The sequence below is a fragment of the Hyperolius riggenbachi genome, chromosome 10, assembly GCF_040937935.1.
Source record: "Hyperolius riggenbachi isolate aHypRig1 chromosome 10, aHypRig1.pri, whole genome shotgun sequence".
In the NCBI taxonomy this organism is placed as follows: domain Eukaryota; kingdom Metazoa; phylum Chordata; class Amphibia; order Anura; family Hyperoliidae; genus Hyperolius; species Hyperolius riggenbachi.
In genome coordinates, this window is record NC_090655.1 from 195,540,373 (window position 1) to 195,566,455 (window position 26,083).

Consider the following 26,083-nt stretch of genomic DNA (forward strand, 5'->3'; position numbering starts at 1 on the left):
CAGGAGAACTCACCTTTAGAATTCACTATTGGATGATTTAGTCTGTCAACATTTGTTAAAAATACTTCAGCTTTGGTGGTAACTTCCTTTTTAATTCTTTTGACAATTTCTTAACCACTGTTTATTTTCTGCTCTGTACAGGAGTTTGATCATCACTGTCCTTGGGTGAATAACTGCATTGGACGCAGAAATTACCGCTACTTCTTCCTGTTCCTGGTGTCCTTGACGTTGCACATAAAGAGTGTGTTCATCTGTGGCCTTTTTTACACACTAGGGCATCCTGATCAGCTCCGAGACATCCCAGCCATTGCTACGTATCCTTTGTTGTGATTCACCATTTTTTTGTTACTAATGTTAATGTGACAAAGCACCATACATTCTGTGTACTATATGTGTAGTGTAATCACAAATGTCTGTTCATACTTTTAAAGACTACCCGAGGCAAGGGCAAGAAGTTCTGTTTAACATACCTGAGGCTTCTTCCAGCTCCCCCTAGTCTTATCACGTCTGTCCCTGTAGTTTTGATCCACTTCAGTGTGCTGCTGCCCCCCTCCGATAGATCTGCAAGTTGCGCAGCATGTGCTGCCTAGGCCAGCTGCCTCCTCAATTGCATCCCCATGGGCTGGAACATTCTGTGCATGTGAAGTTCGAAAAAATGTAAACTGCGCATGCGTAGAACGCTCTGGGCCATGGAGGTACAATCGAGGATAGACTGCAGGGGCAGCCCCAGGTAGGTTAAACAGAGCTTCTTGCCTTTGCTTCAGTTATCCTCTAAGCCTGGTACAGAGTCTGGTCGATTAAGAAGAGCTATTCAGGCAGAGAAGGTCTGGATCCATGCTGACACCATGGGTGGAAAGTTGTATCTCCTAATAAGGAAATATAAAGTACAGTGTTATGCTTGGTACACACCATGCAATTTCCAGTCAGATAAATGGTTGTATAGATAATTCTCGACAGGTCCGATCATACTCTTTCTGATCGATTTTGTAAAGAAGTGATTGGAAAATCGATCAGAAAAACGATCTAAAATCAGATCGGACTGTCGTAAATTATCTATTCGACCCGGCAATCTGATGGAAAATTGCATGGTGTGTACCAGACAAAAGAGACATTAAGAAGGAGATTCTATCCATATCTATCTATCAATTACTTTTTAATTGTTTTTAAATCTTTACTGTGGAGTGGAAAACATCTTTTTGCTGGCAAGTCAGTTTTCAGGAGGGCCCTTCTGTGATATGAATGGTGTGTTTGGTTATATGTGTAATACAACCGATTGAACATTGGATTAATCAGCTATTATTTACAATTAATAATAATAAGGATACAGAATTGTTAGAAAGCAGAGAATGTATATTTAAAGTATTTGCAGTTCATTGGGCTTTAAAAAGGATACAGTGGCTTGCAAAAGTATTCGGCCCCCTTGAAGTTTTCCACATTTTGTCACATTACTGCCACAAACATGCATCAATTTTATTGGAATTCCACGGGAAAGACCAATACAAAGTGGTGATAAGGATAAGGACCAGAGGCGCCAAAAAGAGTAAAAACAATGATAAGATTAAAAATTGGGGGGAGACGTACTCACCACCCATCCAACAGACCAAGAACCAATATAAAACACGTTTGGTCAAAAAAATCAGCAATTTATTGGTACTCCCAGGTGCTACGCGTTTCACGGGATTATCCCGCTTCCTCAGGCAATCAAACAGGAGCACAAGCAGTTGGGGGTCTGGAACGAGCTCAGCACCGACTGAGGCGCTGAGCTCGTTCCAGACCCCCAACCTCTGAGAGCGTCACAGAGCACCTGTATTTGTACTGACATTAAATTACACACAGGTGCACTCTATTTAGTCATTAGCACTCATCAGGCAATGTCTATGGGCAACTGACTGCACTCAGACCAAAGGGGGCTGAATACGCACACCCCACTTTGCAGTTATTTATTTGTAAAAAATGTTTGGAATCATGTATGATTTTCGTTCCACTTCTCACGTGTACACCACTTTGTATTGGTCTTTCACATGGAATTCCAATAAAATTGATTCATGTTTGTGGCAGTAATGTGACAAAATGTGGAAAACGGCAAGGGGGCCGAATACTTTTGCAAGCCACTGTATGTCATTTCACAGTGCTGCTCTATTTCCCACCCAGTAGCACCAATTTGTGTTACAAAAGCTTTACATACGATTGGCCCAGATCTGCCGCGATGAAGTCTTTTCCACGTGGGGGAGCGGTTTAAGGTGCAGCTCCAAACTTCCCCTGTGTACAGCGCTCATCACGTATTGCAGTAGTGCTGAACTTACCTCCGAACCAAGTCCGTTGCCGTCTGTCCTCCTCTCTTTGCCACCTGTTTGCTCTTGTGCATGGCATTTCTATCTATATGTCACGTGACATACAGGACACAGTGCCGTACACTAGAGGTAGCAGGAGGCGGAGTGGATAGACTGTCCATCTATCCACTCCGCCTTCTGCTCCCTCTATTGTCCAGGGCTGCCTGCACTTGACTCCGGCTGGAAGGTGAGTTAAGCACTGCTGCGGTGGAATCTCTACAAGACTGGGGGACAATGCGGCACTGACAAGTAGGGACAGACCGCACAGGGGGGGACAAAAAGGCACAGAGGGGGTCATAGAGGCATGGGGGGCACTAGAGGTGAAGGGGGACACAAAGGAGGCACAGTGGTCAGAGATGGAACCAGTGTTCTGACTTAAGAACGAGCCTACAGTCTTTATCTTGTTCGTAACCCGGAACTACCTGTACTTAAGATGTGATTTATAGCGTATTTTAATCTTTGTCTTTTAATGTGTGTCTTATATGTTTTTATACATTATGTATTTAAGTGTTGAATTTACTATGTTAACAATGATCTTGTGCTAAGAGAGTCTGTTTACCAGAGAAGATAAATGGTAATTCAGTGAAATGTTGATATAATGCGAGGGGAAAGTAGATTTGGGCATCTCACTAGTAAATGCAAAACTGAGCAAGTATCTTCTTTCTACAGAAAAGTGTGAATTCAGATCTACCATTTGTTTACCTTAACTGTGCCTCAGTATTTCGGTGATGTGCGTAGCAGGGCTGTTTTTCTTTCCTGTGGCAGGACTCACTGGATTTCACATTGTTCTAGTCTCTCGAGGCCGCACTACAAATGAGCAGGTCTGTCTATCATTGCAAACTGTTCTGTTGTATGATTTATTTGTTTCTGATTTATGTAGCTTGATAGTGATGGTTTAGAATTTGTCAGCACACTCCATAGAAATCAGCTTGTTCAATCATTGTCCTTGAGAAGCTTTGTCAGCAGACTCGGCCACAGTCATTCATACAATAGCCGTGGCCATTTGGTTATGTTACATCAATATGGTTTAATACTGTGGCAGGACAATACAGTTTGGATGCTTGCTAGTATAAATAAAACAAAACTTTCTCCACTAGAGGTGTACAAAGAGGGAGTGGTTACTTGACAAAAAATGAGACAGGACATAGAAAATGTATATTGCATGTTTGTCCTGGCAGACTCAAAGAGCTTCTGGGCTGCATCCACTCTGTGGATAGTATCTTTAAAAAAAAAATCTAAAAATACAACGCCCATATTTCTGCTTCTGACAGGTTTTCTATGAGGTAATAGTGGGCAATGTATATACCATACCAAGCAGCATGTGGTAGAACCAATAAGATTCAGTTAAAGGAGCCAAAAACTCTCTACTAAGCTTACTACAAAGTATTATATTTCTATGTAACTACTCCCACCAAAAAAAAATAAAATAATAAATCAAGGAACACTGGGCAATACCACGCCTTTTTAATTTTTTTTTTACTCCCGTGCAAGTTGTATTTCATTGTTTTGTAAAATGAAAGCTTCCTCTTCTGCTATTTTCCAGTGCTTCTGGGTAGTGCAGCTAACCATAGGATGTAAAGGAACTATTTGCAACTTTCTGCCCACTGTCCTTTAATGTTTATGTATTAGCTTTGGAATGGCCGTGATTCATTTGTATTTATTTTACCTCCCAAAGGTCACTGGGAAGTTCCGCGGTGGAGTGAATCCATTTAGTAATGGATGCTGTCAAAATGTGAGCCATGTGTTGTGTAGCTCACCCCCACCCAGGTATGTTATTAGTATGGTTTGCTACAGTATTTGCCAAGTTGTGACTTGTGACCTATTTCCACTAGATGGTGGTGGTGGTAATGGATAATCCCCCAGGGGGTGAGAGCATCTTGGAGAGCTTTCTGCGTTGCTATTACACCCATTTGGCGGTGTAGTTTGCAGATCGTGGGTGAGAGCACCTGGGACCCCGCCTGTTTTGCTCACCCTAGTGTGTTGTTATTTCTACTACATGATCCAGTTTTCAGAACGCATGCGTTTTGCAAATCGCAAAGACACTTATTTTACAATGTACATCACAGTGCTCAATTACCACTAGTGTGATCCGCTTTTCTGCAAGTACTGCATTCTGCATTTTCGTGCATTTGCATTAGTGTATTTTTGTGGGGTCAGCAAATGAAAGGCCAAAACGCATAGAACCAGACCAGGAAGCAAATGCCTACATTTGTAATTTGAGTTTTTGTAGTGGAAGACTGCCCTGATACCTTTAGGCAAATTGACACTATTAAACTCTTTCTTACACAATTGTGGCGCTTTACCCTTGGAACCTCCAAAGTACAAGGCTTTACATTTATCAACATTAAATTTCATCTGCCATGTGCCTGCCCCTATGGCTATGTTATCAAGATCCTGTTGTAATATGTCACTAGGCATCTTAGTGTTGATAATTCTGCATAATTTTGTATCATCTGCAAAGATGGCTACAGTACTCTTCACCATTCCATTTCTATGAGTTTCATCAGGAGCTTACTGCACACACACACACAGAACCCCTTTAAGAGGGTCAAATATTGGAGTCGACTTATACATGAGGTCGACTTCTATTCGAGGATATATGGTAAGCTCCATTTTACTTTAGCTTTCATGCAAATATTGCTGAAGATCTACCCAGCAGTGCTAGCACCATACAACATTTTAGACAAACATTACAAGCTATTATAGTTTCATTGTATTGCATGATTTTATACCCAGATATTTCCTCTTGGCTAACCTGGTAAATTTGTTTTTTTGGGGGGTTTGATTGTGCTTTTGGCTGTTGGAGGATGAATTTTAGTTACTGTAGATTTTTTTCTGACTATTATTAAGGCAATATAACTTGATAGTGAAAATTTAACCTTTTTTCTGTTTTTTTTTTATTTTCTCAGGTATTTAAAGCGCAGTCATAATCAACAGGTTCTGTCAGTAAACCCTCCATTTTTACGTCCTGAGATTTCGGATAGTGAAATAGCTCTTAAAATACTTGATAATGGTATTCAGAGTCCACTTCAACACTATCAGGTAAGTTGATTTTAACATCCAAGACATGCTGAAGTACTGGGGTTGAGGAATCGGTGGGGTGGAAACAAGTCGTGTGACCTCAGTAGGAAATATGCATAATGTACTCCAGAAACCTTACATTTCTAGTTAAGTGGAAGGTAGTTTAAACTTTTTAGTTTTCACCATATTTTCAGCTTTGCACCGTTTGTTTCTTTTTACTCTCACACCCTGTACACTGCTAGGCACTGTGCATTGCACACACAAGCACTCATACGTGTGTGTGTGTGTGTGTGTGTGTGTGTGTGTGTGTGTGTGTGTGTGTGTGTGTGTGTGTGTGTGTGTGTGTGTGTGTGTGTGTGTGTGTGTGTGTGTGTGTGTGTGTGTGTGTGTATTCCTCAAATACCAGAGTGGCAGCCGTCAAACTACTGAATCTCTTATTAAGCCTGGCATACACATTCAATTTTGATTGGCCAATTTTACCACCTCCATGTAGTATGATGGCCAACATAATTTTAAATACGATGAACAGATTATGTAGGTACGCTCTCTTATTACATGACGTTCGTAAAACTGGCCAGTCATTAGCCAATCAAAATTGTATGTGTGTACCAGCCTTTAGTGTGCTATGTTATAAATGTTAGTAGCAGACTTTTTTTGGAATTCCCCCTTTGAGGATAATTTGGCACAACTGCTTTTGGATTTGATTCTCAAATATATTTTTTGTTTTGGGGGCATTTACAGATTATTGTTATCCTGTCTTCTAGTAAATGTACCAATTGCTTGTAGACAGTCTTTCTTTTACAGCAGTTCTACATGTTAATGATGTTTTTGTTTTGCAGTCTCACAGCAGTTTGGAGCTAACAGAATCTCAGTCAGCAGATGCAGAACCTCCACCCCCACCAAAGCCTGATCTGAGCCGCTACCCAGGGCTGAGGGGCCAGATGAGCCTGGGGAAGAGGGAGGGTAAGATGGTTTGCTCTGTTTCATCTACAGACTTTGGAGATTGGTTGACGTATATTTAACTCTCCTCCTATTGCTTCCTTTCCAAATAACACCTGGAATCACTTAATTCTGTTTGAGTTCATTGATTGCTAGCAAAAGTTTTCTTATTGCAAATAAATGTGGTAATCGGAGCTTAATAAGGTATTGCATAGCAGGGGCCCTCCATAATACTGAACTTGTGATGACCCTGGCAGCATATGTTCAGCACACAGAAATACTTTGTTTAATGGAAATGTTTAAAGAAGATATATACTTCCACCTCTCCATTACATACACAACTAGCCCTGCCCCAGTAATGGGTAATGGTGGTGAGCAGGAAGAGGTCTGATATTTTGGGAATTTGCCCTCCAGCTTCAACTAGCTCCTTCCTCTTTGGATATCACCACACCCAATACTGATTAGTATGGGGCTCTGCGCTCCTCTCTCAAGCTGGCCCATTGGACATGTTGAGGAATGAAGAAAGGGTGAGTGAGGGTTTTATATGCTCTAGTTCTGAAGCAAGCAGATCGTTACCCAGCAAGTGAGTGAAAAGGTATTTTATCAGACCCCTTACCCATTTACTGCAGGTTTCATACATGGTTATCTAGTTTGTAGAATGACTTGTCCATCAAGTTCAACCTCATAAATCCTCTTCCTAGCTTTGGATGCCCTTCAAAGTTGAGAAAGTATCTATAGTATCCATACCCTTTTTAAGGGTAGACCTGAATCCCTTTGTCAGGCCACGGACAGGGAGCCCTGGGACTGATTCACTAGTAGAAGACCCGACAGGTGATTACAACTTGATAGGAAAAGAGGAACAATTGAATGTGTGATAGACACTGGAGGTTCACTTTAAACTTGGCTTTTCTAAATTACTACCTTTTCGTTGTCTCTGCTCAATATTCTGTTAAGTACCAGGTGAAAAGTTACCATATTGACATCTCTCTTTACCAAGTGTCCCTTTAACATGCACATTAAACACAATATCTAATCTATTATAAAAGACCAAATCAAGCAGATTGTTTCTCCTGGTTGGTTCAGTTACCATCTAAGTCGAGTTATTGTCCTGCAGTGTTAACATCTTTACTCTCCTCCCCTGTGCCTAACATTAACCTCCACTCTTCTGTGCCTAGCTCTAACCCTGCTCCTCTATTCCGCCTAACCCTAACTGTTCCACCTTTACAGATTCTGTCATGTCCAAGAAAGTGGCACCACACCAGGCAAATGGTTAAATGACAGGAAAGCCATTTTGCTCATTGGCGGACAATGTTGAACTTTGGCTGGTGATAGTACAACTAAATTGACCATTTAATGAAATGGCCGGCCAGTTCCTGCTTTGGCCAATTTCTGGCTTTGGCCATAGCATAGTTGTTAATCACAGACTTCAGATTTTGCATCCACACAGTTGTGTTCACATGGCATCATAAAAGTAAAATTATCTTTCAAATATTTCATATAATGGTAGGTATCCTACTTACGAAATTTATATCGCATATGGCTAAATGTTAAGTAAATGTTAAGTGTTTCTGTCTTTTTTTTTCTTACACAAAATGTTTTTTTTTTAATCAGATGATTCATTACTGAACATAGAAAGTCCTCCTACACCAACTATGTACAGATATCGACCAGGCTTTAGTAGTGGGAGTGGCGGTCCACCACCCAATTCAAAGGTAACTTACCAGTATGTAAGCGACACAACATGAAAAATTGTCTACAAATGTATGATGTGCAAAATGTACATTTGTTCCAGAATAAAATAAATTATAAATTGTTTTTGCTGTCACTTACCCTAGGTGGTAGAAATCTGACAGAACTGACAGGTTATGGACTAGTCCATCTCATCATAGCGGAATCTCTGGGTTTCCTTTACCATCTAAAGCAGGGGTGCCCACACTTTTTTGGCTCACAAGCTACTTTAAAATTCGACGAGGTAGCGGAACCCCCGTGGTATGGCAGGTAAAGGGTGTATGACAGTGCATCCTGATTGGCTGACGAGCACCTGCTGACCACTTTTAAATGTAGCTGGATGCATGTACTGCTGTGTTCTATTGCTTGTGTGTGTTGAATCTAGTCCAAAATCTGTCAGATATTTACTGCCTACAGTGAGCAACAAAGTTGAGATTCATGTTGGTGCCTTCTTCAAGAGTGCCACCTCATTATTGTTATAATTAATGTATTCGCTTGACTAAGGGTCACAGTGACCCGCAGCGTCGCAACTTGACTTATTTGAAGTGGTTTGTTTCTTGTCAATGCTAACACTGGATTGATGACTTTGGCATAGTTTTTGAACATCCTATATACAGATTAACCTCTTTAGGACTGCAGGGCTAAACCCCCCTAGTGACCAGGCCATTTTTAGCAAAATAGGCCACTGCAGCTTTAAGACCAAGCTGCAGGGCCACACAACACAGCACACAAGTGACACCCCCCCCCCCTTTCTCCCCACCAACAGAGCTCTCTGTTGGCGGGGTCTGATCGCTCCCCCCATGTTTCTTTTTTTTAAAATAAATATTAGTGTTGTTTTTTTTTCTTTTCAAAAACCTCTGTTTCTTTAAATACCCTCCCTCCCCCCAGCCAGCCAATCATGGCGATCAGCTTTCATAGGCTTCACCCTATGAGAGCCGATCGCTCTCTTGTCCCCCAGGGGGACAGCCGTGTCACACGGCTATCCCCAGTGCAGCGCTGCTGCTGGTCGCAGCGCTTTACATGTAAATAGACGGCGTAATCGCCGTCTAACAGTCTCCCGAGCGGCAATAGCCGCACGGAGACTGAAGGCGGGACGGAGCTCTGCCCCCCAAGCAGGAGATGCTCCTGCAAAACAGAGCCCCAGGACTTTACGCCAATTGGCGTTAGGCGGTCCAGGGGCTGCCGCCACGACCACGCCCATCGGCATGACGCGGTCGGCAAGAGGTTAATACATTTAATGTTTGCATCATGTACCCGAAGGTGGACCAATTTTTGATTACAGTACAATACAGTAAGCAACAGCAACATAGGAGAAAAGTAATTTGTAGTGCATTTGAAACTAAGATAAATGTAGTCCTTATAAGTATGTGTACACATGTATTTTATATTTAACAATTGTTTTTTTTTTTTTTTTTTGCAATAGTAGTTCTTTAATTGGACAAAGTCCAGTTATCAGTTGAACTGCTTATACAAAGTTATTTTTGGCCTTTGGCAAATAAGTATATGGCAGTCCCTACCTGGGAACTGTTATCATTACCCTTCAGCTGCCCTTCTCCTCACTACATTTGTTCTCTAAAATGAACTTGAGGGGAGAGCGATATGGAGGCTGATCTATTTATTTCCTTTTAAACAATGCAAATTGCCTGGCTGACCTGATCCAGTGTGTCTCTAAAGGGGCCCATACACTGGTCAATTTCAGCCATCGATCGATTGATCGATTCTATTGAATCGATTGATCGATCGGAAATCGACTCTATCAAATTCCCTATTCAATCGATTTGCGGCCGATTTCAATCGATTTGATCTATCGGACAGGATGGAAAATCTAGGTCGATCTGTGGCTGCCAGCCGATCGATGGCCCATAGAGTTGCATTGGATCTAATGGTCTAATAATGCATTTAGATCGATTTCCAATAGATTTAATTCTGAAATCTATTGGAAATCTGTTCCTAGTGTGTGGCACACATCAGATAGATTCCTGTCTGATTGGACTTGACAGACATCTGCCAGAAATCTATCTGATGGTCGAATCTGCTGCAAATCTATAGGTGTATGGCCACCTTAATACTTTTACCCTAAACAAGATCTGCTTCTCTGACTCAAGTCTGACTAGATTTGCAGCATGCTTGTTTCAGGGGTGTGAATTGGACACTTCTGATACCAGAAAGATCAACACTACCCACAGTGGCCCAGTTAATATAACTGTGGAAAAAAGACCCTGCATAAACACATTGATGAGTTACTCATGGCAAAATATCATTTTTAGAGGGAGATTGAATCAGGGTGTCAGCTGCTTACATACATCTGAATGGGAGAGAAATGTTTCACCAGTTCTGCTTAAGTTGGAATTTTGCTGTAACAAGTACTTAACAATATGATGATTCTGGAACTGTTTGCTGTACAGTCAGTGTGGTTTGAGTAAATTCCACAATAAGTGGCTAGAACACTTTAAACAATCCATTGTGTTTTTTAGCATGTCAACTTAGTTTGCTTTTGTCCTATGCCATACAGCTTTCTCGTGTGGACAGTCTCCAGGATTCACCGATGCCAACCTCAGACCTGTCTCGCCCTCCCAGTTCTCGCTCAGAGCCCAGCCTAGAAGCGGAGTCTTGTCATGCACCACCAGCTCGTTCCTGCAGCTTACGCTCTGCCACATTGACTCCCGCCCCACTCCCTTCACTCCCGTCTGAAGGAACAACCTCAACCTCTTACAAAAGCCTAAACCAGACACAGAATGGAAGTCTCTCTTACCAGAGCCTGTTGAGCCCCTCTGATGAGACAGAACCAGAAACAGCTGGCTACTCCTCACCCTATCTATCAGCTAGGGAGAGACTCCGACCAGCCTGTCCTCCTCCGATTGCTCCTCGATATGGCAAACCACGAATCTCTCACCACCGAGCCACAGGAGAGTCAGATGCTGCGGCTTTACCTTTGTTGACACTAAAGTAAGTTTAAAAACTTTCATTTCATTTTCAAAGATTAGGTGAATCTACTGTGGAAGACAAAACATGTTTACAGCAATTATAGGATGAAAATTGTAAAATGAACCTAAACTGAAGGGGGAAAAAGAGTTTTACTTACCTGGGGCCTCTACCAGCCACCCTGTGCCCCCGCCCTGACAAAGCGACCCTCTGGTCATCCACAGCAACCCTCTGTCACTTGGATGCGCGGCCCTGGTCCACATGCCCCTTGATTGCGCTCCCGTGGACAATAGCGATTTGTGCATGTTGCAGTATGAAAAAATCTCTACTGCGCATGTGCAGGACGCTCCCAGTGACGGGAGCATGCTCAAGGACGCGCGGCCACGGTCGGGCATGCGACGTGGCAGTCGACTTGCAGAGTCGGCTGGCTGGAAGAGGGTCACAGCGGGGGACTGGAAGATCGCTCAGTGACTGCGCAGGCACTGTGCGGCTGCAGGGGGCTGGTAGAAGCCCCAGGTAAGTTGAACTCGTTTTTTTTCCCTTCAATTTAGCCTGTAATCTGCCTGTTCAGTTTAGCCTTTCCTGTACGCTATCCAGTAGGACTGGTATTTCCAGAAAAAAAATGCCCTGATGCTTAAAGAACCATGACATTTTTTGAATTCCCACAGAGTTCAAATTGTGAGACCATGGTTAAAGTCAATGGAAACCTAAAAAAAAAAAAAGACAGATACTTACCTAGGGAGAGGGAAGGCTCTGGTTACTATAGAGCAGAGGTGTCCACACTTTTTTGGATTGTGAGCTATTTTAAAAAATTAGCAAGTCAAAATGATCTACCTATGTGCAATTTTAGGAGCACACTTATATATACAGAATGGAAAATGTAGTGAGGTCGGGATCTACCATGAAGTCCTTTGCAATCTACTGGGCACCCCTGCTATAGAGCCTTCCCTCTCCTCTCCAGGTGCCCGTTCCAGCACTGGCTCCCCCGTAGCAGTATTTGACTAAATTAGTTAAATACTCCTCTCTCCACCACTAAAGGGAGTTTGCTGGAGCCGAGTCCTCCCAAAGATGGGCTACTCCATACTGCGCATGTACGAGTGCCCTCTCTCGCGCACTCCCGCGTGCGCAGTGTGGAGCCGCCTGTCTTTGGGAGGACTCGGCTCCCGAAGACTTCTGAAGTCCCCCGCAGTGGGGGATTCAAACTGGGGAGCCAGCGCTGCACCGAGGGCTCCGGGAGAGGAGAGGGAAGGCTCATTAGGACCCAGAGCCTTCTTCTGTACATTAGCTGTGCAGAGTGGCAGAATTTGTAGGCATACATACAACATTACCAGACAACATGCGTTTTTTACAGTTGTGGTGTAAGCATATTTTTATGTACTGTGTGTGTTAGATTGCACACAGGACGCACAATGCAACTTTCCCCCTCCATTGCAATACTTTTCTTCCAGGATGTTCAAGGCAGATGTAAAGTGCAAATAAACTGATGAGATAAACAATTGTATCTATAGTCATAAGGGGCCCATACACTGGTGGATTTAAGCCATCAATCGAGTCTATAGAATAGATCAGAAATCTATTCTGTCAAATCTATCAATCGATTTGCAGCCAATTTCGATGGATTTGATCTGACAGAATGGAAAATCTAGGTCGAGCAGATCGATGGCCCATAGAGTTGCATTGGATCTAATTGTCCAATAATGCATTTAGGTCAATTTCCATTAGATTTCATTCTGAAATCTATTGGAAATCTGTTCCTAGTGTGTGGCACACATCAGATAGATTCCTGTCAGATTCGACTTGACAGGCAAGTGACAAATCTATCTGATGGTCAAATCTGCTGCAAATCTATCAGTGTATGGCCACCTTAACACTAAATTGGACTTTCTTGGATTCCTAGTCTTAATTTGTATCTTAAGTTAAAAACAGTTTACAAAGCTGTTAATATTCACAGTTATATGACAGTAAAAAGAATTGCTCTGTACCAGAGCCTTCCTTGCCTTTTAAAAACCATGATTTACGTGATTGGCTCAACAAGACGTTTTGAATGTGGATAATTACTAAAAAGAGTAAGCTTTCGGCTAATAAACCTTCAGACTGTATTCCTGTGTGCTGACAAGATGTTATCCCAGGGTTTACTTTTATATGTAAACAATTACAAAGTAGGTTGAATGTTTAAAGGCGCATACACATGCCTGATTCCTTCAAACGACGGGTCGTCAGACCTGCCCGCGGGGCGGTCGTTCTGACGACAGTATCCTCGTATGTACAATCCGTCGGCAGGCTGATGAGGCTCGGCGGATCGGTCAAAACCAGCCTGATCAGCCTGCCGACAGACTGTACACACGAGGATACTGTCGCCAGAATGGCCGCCCCATGGGCAGATCTGACAACCTGTTGTTTGAAGGAATCAGCCGTGTGTACGCGCCTTAAGGCCCCATTCACAATTAAAAGCACAAATGCGGGATTTTTCCGTGATTTCATGTGGAAAAAAATCACTGGACACTGCAGCGATTTTCCCGCGATCACGTTTAGCGCTTCTATAGCACTGAAACGCAATCGCCTAAAAATGGTGCAGGCTACACGTTTGCTTTTAGCGATTTGCGCAAATCACTGGTGATTAACGCAAATCGCCCAAGTAAGAACGTACCCATAGGGTATTATAGCACTAGCGCTTTCAAAAGCGCTAGCGCTTGAGCGTTTTGCCGAAATCGCCGGCAAAACGCTCTAGTGTGAATGGGCCCTTTACTGTTTCTAATCAGTGACAACCTATTAAGGGCTTGTTTCCACTGTTGCGGTGCGGAATCGCCTGGATTCCACCGCTGATGAAATCGCATGCGGATGCGATTCCCCATGCGTTTTTTGCCGTGAATTCGCATAGGTGAGGGTATATGCGATTTTAACCATGTCACTGCCTGTGTGAATTTACATCGGGACCTATGCGAATTTGCGGCAAAAACCGCATGGGGAAAACGCATGCGATTCGCATGCATTCCACTCTCAGGCGAATTCATTGGCTCTTTTGTGCGTTTTTTCACCGCTCAAAAAAACGCACATCACCAACGCTACAGTGGAAACAGGCCCATCCACTTGCATACCATGTGCGAATCCGCATGCGTTGGACGCATGCGGATTCGCGATAGTGGAAACGAGCCCTTAGTGTCCCAGACTTAGAAATACATAAACTATTGACCTTTCTATCTCTCTCCTCTGAGCTCAGAAGTTGTATTCTGGCAGAAAAACTTTTTGTTATAAATTTGTTCCTTCCAAGACCCTTCTGATTTTGTAATTAGGGCATTTGACATTTATTTAGATTTGCAAAAAAAAAAGTCTCTGTACCTCCTGATGTTAGATGTATATCAGCGGTCTATTCTAAAATCTAGTCAGCATACGGTAATATAGTCTGAATAAGGCTTATTAGCTGAAAGTTTACTCTTTTTCTTTTAAAGTGTACCTGAGATGAAATAAGAGGAAAAATTAATTAATACCTGGGGCTTCCTCCAGCCCCCTTCGTCCTGATTGCTCCCTCACCGCTGTCCTCCACCTCTTGGGTGATCCGCAATCCTCCCAGTAACTCTGGCCAGTCGGCAAAGGCGGGGGAGCGCGCGTGGCCGCACTGCGTCTGGTTCCGTGGCCAGGAGTGTTCTGCGCATGCACTTTAAGCTACGGGAGCACGATGGGCAACGCATGCGTAGTAAGCCTTGACTCTCGAAGTTACCAGGAGCCGCAGCGGAGGACGGCGGTGAGGGAATAATCAGGCCGAAGGGGGCTGGAGGAAACCCCAGGTATGTATGAGTTCTTCATTTTCACAGGTTTACTTTAATTTCGACAAGAAATGGTATCATCATGATTCAAAACTTGTTTTTACTGATGGTTAACACAGCACAATAAATGGTATTTTAAACAGGATTGGGACTTCCCATTCACTTTAGTCTCATCACGTTACATCGCACACCGTGTACCCTTTACTAAATCCTGTTTGAGGTTATGTTAGTTTATGTTAAACTAATGGCACTAAAAGTATTTCAAGTATTTGTTAGAGGTGAGGATAAATATTCTGTATAGTTTGTATATGTGTTCATGCATACCAGTAGTGTGCATGTTAGGGCTGGGACCTATTAGAAATTGCAGTTTGCTTTGAGAGCAATCTTAAATGATTACTGTAGGGGGTAGGGGGAAAAAAGAGTTGAACATACCTGGGGCTTCTAATGGTCCCCCGCAGACATCCTGTGCCCGTGCAGCTACTCGCTGATGCTCCAGTCTCTGCCGCTGGTTCACTTTCGAAGTTTGCCACTGCGCCCGCGTGGCCTTCTCCTCACTCCTACATAGCAAGCAAATGAGCAGCGCTACTTAAAAACAGATTAGTGCCTACCTGCAAAAGAGTGCAAGCCCCACTTGTGGGGTCGAATACACACCGAGCATACACATGACCTGTCTACCACTAGAGGAGGATGTTGGTTTCCATTAACAGCTTGCATGCAACCTATTAAGTACTCGTCCCTCCCACTGCGAAGAAGTCAATCCTCCATGGGAGGGGCCTAACACTAACTAAATCCTAACCTATGTATATGCATAGCCTGGGTGCGGCTAATCAAATAAAATTGAAAATTGCGCAAAAGGTGGATCAGCGCAACACCAGGCCGCCTCCGAATGGCCTCCATCAGAGATGCGCTGAGCCCCCCCAGGAACTACAAACGCACCTTGAACCCAAACAGAAGCTCTGCATATACACCAAAAGCATGGCTGTTAAGTGGGAGCAGCTGACCAAAAACTAATTACATTAGTACATAGCAAGGAAATGAGCAGCGCTACTTAAAAACAGACTAGTGCCTACCTGCAAAAGAGTGCAAGCCCCACTCGTGGGGTCGAACACACACCGAGCATACACATGACCTGTCTACCACTAGAGGAGGATGTTGGTTTCCTTTAACAGCTTGCATGCAACCTATTAAGTACTCGTCCCTCCCACTGCGAAGAAGTCAATCCTCCATGGGAGGGGCCTAACACTAACTAAATTCTAACCAATATATATGCATAGCCTGGGTGCCGCTAATCCTCACTCCTGCTGACGTCACGGGAGCGTCTGTGTAGTACGCTCCCGGTGGTGTCTGGGGGAGGGAAGAGAAGGCTGCACAGTAAGGTGCAGTGGTTTTGCGACTTTAAAGTAAAGTAACTGGTGGCGGGGACCAGAGCATCAGCAAGTGGCTGCGCGGGCACAGAACATCTGCGGGGGACCATTAAAAGCCCCAGGTAAGTTCAACTCTTTTTTTTTTTCTCTTTTGCCCCTTTGCCCATTACAGTAACCCTTTAACACTAAAAAAAAAAAAAAAAAAAAACAACAACCCCGGAATGATTTAGGGCCTTACATTCCTTGATTCAAATCACTCCAAAAATAGCTCTTTTGGAATTGCCACCAAAGGTTTTTTTACATTGGTGAAGAGCTTTTGGTTTGCAGGCGATTACCAGAAAACACAAATCTTTGCTGTGAGCGCTGTAGGGTGTAAGACCTTAGGGTGTAAGCTAAGTGTTTGTGGATAGACCTTTCTCTTACCTCCCAACTTTTTGAGATGAGAAAAAGGGGCACTGAAGCCACGCCCATGGCACACCCCTGGTCACATCCCCACCACACCCCTGTCACACCTCTAGTCACGCATACCATAAAAATTTCAGAAGAAATCTATGTTGTTTTATAATTCAAACCACACTGGTCCTTTCTATCCTGGCTCATTTTCCTTCATAGTAACATTTTAAAATTAGTAATATATCCCTCTAAAGGATAGGAATAAAGTTTAGAGTCACTCAAACACATTTTTAGCATAGAAATATATATATTTAAAGAGAAAGAGGGACAAAGTCCTGAAAGAGGGACAAATATGAAGGACAGAGGGACAGGGCTCCCAAAAAGGGACGGTTCCTCCGAAAGAGGGACAGTTGGGAGCTATGCCTTTATAAACAATCAAATATCTGAAGGATTGGAGACTGCAGGGAACTCCTAAATTCAAGTTTTCTGAAAAATGAATGACTATAAGAGCTGGCCATACCTGAGGGTTCTTTGGTGCCCCCATAACCTCAGTGGCCCCCTTTCCGTCTTTGTGCTTTCACACAACAAAGATGGACGCATGAAACTGTCCTTACATTTTAAACCACTAGAGATAAGAGGTGAAGGTGGGGGATGCATAGGTGATCCTAGCCATAGTTTCTTCTCCTAAGCAGTAGCTTTGTACAGACAGGAACTATCAGTCACTTAGCATGTTCCCTGTACGATCGGGGAAGGGCAGAGGGACCGATAGGCAGAACATTTCTGATGGCAACTCATCACAGGGAAATACATTAGTGATTAGCTTGTGAAAATCCACAATGTATTAGGTAGGCAGAGCCTAGATATGCCAAATCTAGACTGTCCTCCAGTCTGAACATTAAAAACTGGGTCATAAACCATCATCCTGTGTGTGTAGACAATGTTAAGCATTAGCACTAACCATGTTGAAAGATATTTTGTGGTGGAGCCTCTAAGCCACGGACTCTCTCTTTCATTCATGAACAATAAACATATCATGTATCTTGTGCTGTTTTTTTGTCTTTGCAGGGATGACTCTTCCAAGTCGGCACATTCTCGCAGCAATGGCCAAACAACTGTCTCTCCTCCAGTTAGTCCTTCACGCCCAGGTGGGGTAAAAACTGTGTCAGGTGTTGGAGGAACTACATATGAAATATCTGTATGAAAAAGAGAGAAACTAGAACTTTTGGACCCATAGATGGTCCACATGACCCATTATCAGCATCAGACTCGTCGACTGCCAATTTGGATGCTCTCCTGTGTCCTCCAGTACCCAGGCTGTGGGGTTCTGCTTCACTCTACTTTTTATATGGTTTTAAAAACCACACCAACATTTTTTTTTTTTTAAGTCACATGTTGTTTTATATGGCAGAAAAAGGACCTCAAGTCTCCCAAAAAAACTTTGTGTTTTTACAGAGCGCCATCTGTCTTTTATCCGTTAACGGTAATCTAACTTCATTTCCTGACTCTTCCATCGCCTTCAGGTAGTTGGTGGTGTGCTATATTATGTATACAGGTTCCAGGGAATATTACAACTTCCATTCTATTTAAAGCTGGTGATTGGTTTTCAGTCAGATTTTTTTTTTCCTTTTGCGTGGAAATTGGGGTGAAATCTTTTTTTTTTTCTTTTTTTTTTTTTTTAATGTTTTATATAATTGTTCTTTTTTATTTCAGTGGAGAAGGAACATGATATGCACAAGTTTATAAATACAGATAAAATATATGATATTATTTTACAGCTGGGGAGCAGGCAATAAGTACTGCCCCACCTTCCCGTACCAGGAAGACATGGGGGTGGGTGCCTTCATTTTTATTATTTCATTAAAAAAATAAAAGACAAAACTGTCCATACATGAGATGACTGCGTGCACATTTTTCTTTTTAAAAACTGTTGTGTAGAAATCTGTAGCCACTGATTTCATACTGGGGCGTGTATGTTATAACCACACAATGTGCAGGGACCCTCGAAAGTCCGCTTGTTGGTACTAATCACCACTGCATGCAGGCGCACTATAGTGGCTTTCCGCCCAGGCTCTGCTGGAAATAGCAGAGTCCATTCAGGTCCACTCTACAGCGTATTCGCAAGCCTGGCTATTTACGCCGGAGCCCAAATGGTAAACCACTAGTCCGCCTATATACAATAGTGATGAGCACCAACAAGTGGACTTTCTTGGAGTCCCATTGCTGGATCACCTCTGCTGAGGACGAGTAAAAGCCTCTTAAGGTTCCAGAGGCTTCCCACTCCTGAGGTAAGTACCCCCAAGGGGCACTTTTTTTCCCCTTCAGGTTCACTTTAAAGTGGACCTGAACTTTTGCACAGGACACACGGAAAGCAAAGAGAAATGCACCCTATGGGTTTTTAGAGAAAAAAGCCTGTCTAATTCCCCCTCATCCATAAGTAATCACAAGTGTAATTTGATCTGTCAGCACAGAAATTCATCAGTCCTCAGAAAACATAGCTAATATGTATATGTAAACACAGGATGTTAACCCTTTGTCTGCTTCCATGAAAGCAGGGAGTAGACACACTACAGATTTAGTTCAGGAGTTCTGTAAGCTGTAACAAAAGAAATGTTTTTGTTTAAGGTCGCATTTACAGTGCCACATTGCGGAGCTGCGTTATGAAGTCTTATAACGCAGCTTACAGCACTGCAATGTTAATCCTATGGGCCGTTCACAGTGCGCCGTTAAAGTCGCGTTGAAAAATGTTGCGTTGTGGAAACTTGCAGTGCGCTACCTCTTAACGCAGACATGTTGCGACTTTAACGTTGCATTAAACCGCAACGTCCTACTGTGAATGCGACCTAAATGTTATTATGCTGTTGCTTATCTTTAGAGCACAGAGGAAGTTTTGAGTTCAGGTCCGCTTTAACTGTCATCCAAGCACTCCAAGCATGTACCGTATTTATGTATCATTTCTTTATATATAAATAAGTGGAAAGATGCCAGGAAAAAATGTTGCAGCAAGTCCCAATAGTTCTATCTATAAAACAAACTGTCAGGTCAGAGATCACTCTGTAAACTATTTTAGCTGGTAACACCAGTCCATACCTTCTCATGCCTTCTCACCTCGCACTCAGCTGCATAAAAACACATAGTATGTATCTGTTTTCTTTTTGGGGTTGAAAACCAATCTTTCATTCATCAACATCAAGACAGTACAGTTGCATCAGAATTAAGTATATGTAGACTAATACACATATCAGAGTCATGCATAGTGAGTATTGGGGATCGTTGGAATTCCTGAATTCGGGCTAATGATTAAAGGTTTGAGGGTGATAGTATGCAGGGGAGATAAAAGGTGTGGAGATTTAGGTATGGAGGTGAGAGGAGTTTAATTTCCCTGGCGGTATGATTATTTCCAGATTTTAGGGTCGTTACAGATCCCAAAATCAGGAAAAAGTCATGCTGCCGGAATGCCTGCAGCGGCCCCAGCACTTACCTCCCTGGAATCCAACGCTGCAATTTTCCCTCCGTCCTCTGGGTGGCACTGTAACTCGGTAGTGAGATCACAGACGGCGATCTCACCAGAGTGATTCAGAGCCTCTGAGGACAAGAAGAAGAATGGTTACCAGAGTCTGGATCCCCCGGGAGGGGAGTAAAAACGCCTGCTGCATGCCATTGCTCTGCATTGAGCACCCAGCGGCTAGCCCGAGCGTAGCTTGGGGTTACCGCCAGGGAGGTTAACCCCCCTACGACCGCACGACAGCCCCAGGACCGCCTAACACCAATTGGCGTCAAGTCCTGGGGCGTGGATTTGAAAGAGATCCCGCATGCTGCATGAATGAAGGAGCTCCGCTCCGCCATCAGCCTCCCAGCGGCGATCGCCACTTGGAGACTGTTAGACGTCTATTTACTTAGTACAGCGCTGCAATCTAAGGAAGTACTGCACTAGGGACAGCCGTGTGACACAGCTGTCCCCCTGGAAGGCACTGCAGTGATCGCCTGTCATAGGCTGAAGTCTATGACAGCTGATCACTGTGATTGGCGGGGGGAGGGAGGGCTGGGGAATAAATAGTATAAAAAAACAAAAAACTGCAAAATGTATTTATAAAATTATAAAATAAATATTTATAATGAGATAAAAAAAAACATTGGAGGAGCGATCAGACCCCACCAACAGAGGTGGGAAGAAAAGGGGGGAATCACTTGTGTGCTGAGTTGTGCGGACCTTAAAGCTGCAGTGGCCTTTTTTGTAAAAAAAAAAATGGCCCGTCACTAGGGGGGTTTAAGCCTAGGGTCCTGAAGAGGTTAAAGGACACCGGAAGTGAAAGCAATGTGGAGGCTGTCATATTAATACCAGTTACCTGGTGTTCTGCTGATACCTTTAGGTATCAGTAGTCTGCGAATCACACACCTGAAACAAGCATGCATCTAAGTCCAGTCAGAAACCTCTGATCTGCATGCGCTCGTTCAGGGTCTATGGCTGCATGTATTACAGGCAAAAGCAGGACAGCCAGGCAGCCTCCATGTCCCTCACACTTCTGGTGTCTAGGTGTGCAAACCTGGAGGGGAGGAGGAGATTCAAGGTGTTGGGGAAAAGTATGAAGTATCAATCTCCTTTCCATACTTGCACCCCACCCTTTTATTTCTCCTCCATGCTTTCACCCCACACTTTTGTTTTTTCCATCCCTTTGAACTCACCTCCACATTTCCACCCTCACACCTTTAAAGGGGAACTGAAGTAAGAGGTATACAGAGGCTGCCATATTTATTTCCTTTTAATCAATACCAGTTGCCTGGCAGTCCTGCTGATCCTCTGCCTCTAATGCTATTAGCCATAGCCCCTGAACAAGAATGCAGCAGATCAGGTGTTTCCGACTTTAAAGTCAGATCTGACAAGACTAGCTGCATGCTTGTTTCTGGTGTTATTCAGATGCTACTGCAGATAAATAGACCAGCAGGGCTGCCAGGCAACTGGTATTGATTAAAAGTAAATAAATATGGCAGCCTCCGTATACCTCTTACTTCAGTTCCCTAAACTGGTAACTCTGAAACAGAAGTATTTTTTCACTCCCAACAGCAATTGTGCAGATGCTCAACTATTTTTCCCCAGCAGTATTACAACATGGACAAAAGCTTTACTGAATTAGTTATTCAGGTTGTCTCTGTTCTACAGATATTTTATGCCTTTTTGTGTATTTGATCTCACACTTTTGTCAGTTGCCTCTTTTAATTTCAATATAGAGTATACAACTTGCTAGTTTTTATATATTTGCATCATTTTTAATCTGTAACGGTATATGATTGTTATTGTTTGAGTTTTTTTGTTGTGGTATGCATGCTTTGTTTCTTTTAAAGGATACCTTAACCGAGATGGCTTTGAATGTTTCCTTTTAAACAATACCAGTTGCTTGGCAGTCCTGCTGATCTTTGGTTGCAGTAATGGCTGAATCACACTTGAAACAAGCATGCAGCTAATCCAGTCTGACTTCAGTCAGAGCACCTGATCTGCATGCTTGTTGACGGGCTGTGGCTAAAACTATTAGAGGCACAGGATCAGCCGGAGAGTCAGGCAACTGGTATTATTTTAAAGGGAAAAAATGCACATCCTTCTCAGTTAAGGTTTCCTTTAAGGTGGTCATACATCAGGCGACTTGGCGGCTGATCGACCAATTTGATTATTGGATGAAAATCGGTGCCGCCAAGTGCATGCTGGACCGACAAAGCAACCAATTTCGGGACAGAAATTGGTCGCATTGTCAATAGCGCATGCTGCAAGATGTCGGGCCAAAGTTGGTTAGGTGCGCGGCAGGAATGGTGTGCAATTTCCCGATGATCACAAAACCATCCGTCGCCTTGCCGCTGTGCCCCCCTAATGTCAATGTCCCCTCGGTGCCCCGTGTAAGGTATACATTACCTGTCAGCGGCCTCTGCTTGTTCCCTGCTGCTCCAGGCGCATTCTCCTCTTCCGCATACACGCACGCCCCATGTGGTTTCCTGGTAAGGGTGCGGCGTTTGACGTCACACATGCGTGCCCTTACTAGGAAACCACGTGGGTCGCACGTTTATGTGGAAGAGGAATCCCGGAAGTCGGCGGGGACAAGCGGAGGCCACAGAGAAGTAATGTATACACTTTGGAACAGGGGAGATTACATTAGAGGGGCACGGGGGCGCACAGGGCCAATAAGAGAGATTTGTCTCTCGGTCGAATCTGCCCATACATCACTAGATGTATGGCTACTTTACCACGCCTATTTCCCATCCCTCCACAGATTGTACATCCAGCCCAGGTCGCACTCCATACCAATTTTATATACACATGCACCACAAAATAACAGGTGTCAATACACCAATTAAGAGACGCAATTGTTTCTCAAGTTCTACTTTGACTATGTATAGCCATAGCTCCCAGCTGTCCCTCTTTTGGAGGGACAGTCCCTCTTTGGGAACCCAGTCTTTCTTTGTACAGATCTGTGTAAATATATGTATTTTTCTCATGTAAAATATATTTAATTCACTCTAAATGCTATTCCCATCCTTTAAATCAATATATTTCTTATTTTCAAATGTTAATTTGAAGGATAATGAACCAGAGAAGAAAAGCCCAGTGTGATTTAAATTAGAAAACATACTTTTCTTATGAAATCTTCATGGTAATGTGCACTAGGGGTGTGCCAAGGGCGTGATTAGGGGTGTGGCTTTAGTGTCCTTTCTTATCTCTAAAAGTTGGGAGGTATGTGTATAGAAAATTTTCAAAGTATACATTTTCTGATATGGTACTATAACAACAATTAGACCTGTAGTATAATCACTTAGATAAACTAATTAAATGTTATTGTTACTTGCACATATGTACCCTATTTTTCAAAACCCCATCAACTGAATTTATGCATTTATCAATTTACTTATTTTAATTCATAAATTCACCCATTTATTTACATTATTTTTTGTTGATTTACAATATTTAATGAATGGTTTCATCAATGATTAGCTCCGCCATACAATATTATATTTAAGTATGAATGAATGGGGTGTATGTATGAAAAAAATTGTACATACATACATACAGTAAACATACATATATCCAGGCACATCGCCTCTAGTTAGGACATTAAATAAATTATTAGGGAAAGGGAGGTGCTGAAGGGGGTGTGGCTAGAAAACAGCAAAAATCTATTAACCCTTCGCACACTCACATGCAAATGTTCACACAATTGCATTCACAGATTCACTCATCCAGGCACAACTGTTATCCCTACAGCTAAATTAAAAGCCAGGGTTTTAGTTCACAGAAGAATGCATTCTTATGCTTAATCACCTATACTGCGCAGAAGTACCCAGGTAAACATAGGTGTCCTAACTCTGGCCCTGTAACATGCATAGTGCAGACATGCAAACACATTCATTGCATCAAACCTATCAATGGATTAGGAGCACACATCCTAACTTCCTCTCCTGGGAAAGACAGTGCATCTTACCAATCGCACAAGGGAGCTAATGTTATGTGTCCATGTGCACAATGCGCATACACCAGCATAAGCTGTCTGCATGCTGACAAACATACAGGGGAAGGGGGAGTGCACCGAATTGGACCCTAGCCACAGGGGTCAATGATAAGAATAAACATACATATATCCAGGCACATCGCCTCTAGTTAGGACATTAAATAAATTATTAGGGAAAGGGAGGTGCTGAAGGGGGTGTGGCTAGAAAACAGCAAAAATCTATTAACCCTTCGCACACTCACATGCAAATGTTCACACAATTGCATTCACAGATTCACTCATCCAGGCACAACTGTTATCCCTACAGCTAAATTAAAAGCCAGGGTTTTAGTTCACAGAAGAATGCATTCTTATGCTTAATCACCTATACTGCGCAGAAGTACCCAGGTAAACATAGGTGTCCTAACTCTGGCCCTGTAACATGCATAGTGCAGACATGCAAACACATTCATTGCATCAAACCTATCAATGGATTAGGAGCACACATCCTAACTTCCTCTCCTGGGAAAGACAGTGCATCTTACCAATCGCACAAGGGAGCTAATGTTATGTGTCCATGTGCACAATGCGCATACACCAGCATAAGCTGTCTGCATGCTGACAAACATACAGGGGAAGGGGGAGTGCACCGAATTGGACCCTAGCCACAGGGGTCAATGATAAGAATAAACATACATATATCCAGGCACATCGCCTCTAGTTAGGACATTAAATAAATTATTAGGGAAAGGGAGGTGCTGAAGGGGGTGTGGCTAGAAAACAGCAAAAATCTATTAACCCTTCGCACACTCACATGCAAATGTTCACACAATTGCATTCACAGATTCACTCATCCAGGCACAACTGTTATCCCTACAGCTAAATTAAAAGCCAGGGTTTTAGTTCACAGAAGAATGCATTCTTATGCTTAATCACCTATACTGCGCAGAAGTACCCAGGTAAACATAGGTGTCCTAACTCTGGCCCTGTAACATGCATAGTGCAGACATGCAAACACATTCATTGCATCAAACCTATCAATGGATTAGGAGCACACATCCTAACTTCCTCTCCTGGGAAAGACAGTGCATCTTACCAATCGCACAAGGGAGCTAATGTTATGTGTCCATGTGCACAATGCGCATACACCAGCATAAGCTGTCTGCATGCTGACAAACATACAGGGGAAGGGGGAGTGCACCGAATTGGACCCTAGCCACAGGGGTCAATGATAAGAATAAACATACATATATCCAGGCACATCGCCTCTAGTTAGGACATTAAATAAATTATTAGGGAAAGGGAGGTGCTGAAGGGGGTGTGGCTAGAAAACAGCAAAAATCTATTAACCCTTCGCACACTCACATGCAAATGTTCACACAATTGCATTCACAGATTCACTCATCCAGGCACAACTGTTATCCCTACAGCTAAATTAAAAGCCAGGGTTTTAGTTCACAGAAGAATGCATTCTTATGCTTAATCACCTATACTGCGCAGAAGTACCCAGGTAAACATAGGTGTCCTAACTCTGGCCCTGTAACATGCATAGTGCAGACATGCAAACACATTCATTGCATCAAACCTATCAATGGATTAGGAGCACACATCCTAACTTCCTCTCCTGGGAAAGACAGTGCATCTTACCAATCGCACAAGGGAGCTAATGTTATGTGTCCATGTGCACAATGCGCATACACCAGCATAAGCTGTCTGCATGCTGACAAACATACAGGGGAAGGGGGAGTGCACCGAATTGGACCCTAGCCACAGGGGTCAATGATAAGAATAAACATACATATATCCAGGCACATCGCCTCTAGTTAGGACATTAAATAAATGAGTGTGCAAAGGGTTAATAGATTTTTGCTGTTTTCTAGCCACACCCCCTTCAGCACCTCCCTTTCCCTAATAATTTATTTAATGTCCTAACTAGAGGCGATGTGCCTGGATATATGTATGTTTATTCTTATCATTGACCCCTGTGGCTAGGGTCCAATTCGGTGCACTCCCCCTTCCCCTGTATGTTTGTCAGCATGCAGACAGCTTATGCTGGTGTATGCGCATTGTGCACATGGACACATAACATTAGCTCCCTTGTGCGATTGGTAAGATGCACTGTCTTTCCCAGGAGAGGAAGTTAGGATGTGTGCTCCTAATCC

General features: G+C 43.2%; 1 protein-coding gene across 1 annotated transcript in view; it reads left to right on the forward strand.

Moving 5' to 3' along the window:
- Window positions 1-18,345, forward strand: part of ZDHHC5 (zinc finger DHHC-type palmitoyltransferase 5) — a 92,010-nt gene extending 73,665 nt beyond the window's left edge. The window contains exons 5-12 of the mRNA XM_068255545.1: window positions 142-314; window positions 3,049-3,151; window positions 4,006-4,097; window positions 5,240-5,372; window positions 6,191-6,314; window positions 7,902-8,002; window positions 10,531-10,964; window positions 17,524-18,345. Coding sequence (XP_068111646.1) covers window positions 142-314; window positions 3,049-3,151; window positions 4,006-4,097; window positions 5,240-5,372; window positions 6,191-6,314; window positions 7,902-8,002; window positions 10,531-10,964; window positions 17,524-17,659 — 1,296 coding nt within the window. The 3' untranslated portion in view covers window positions 17,660-18,345. The remainder of the gene's footprint in view (window positions 1-141; window positions 315-3,048; window positions 3,152-4,005; window positions 4,098-5,239; window positions 5,373-6,190; window positions 6,315-7,901; window positions 8,003-10,530; window positions 10,965-17,523) is intronic.
- Window positions 18,346-26,083: the final 7,738 nt, after the last annotated feature.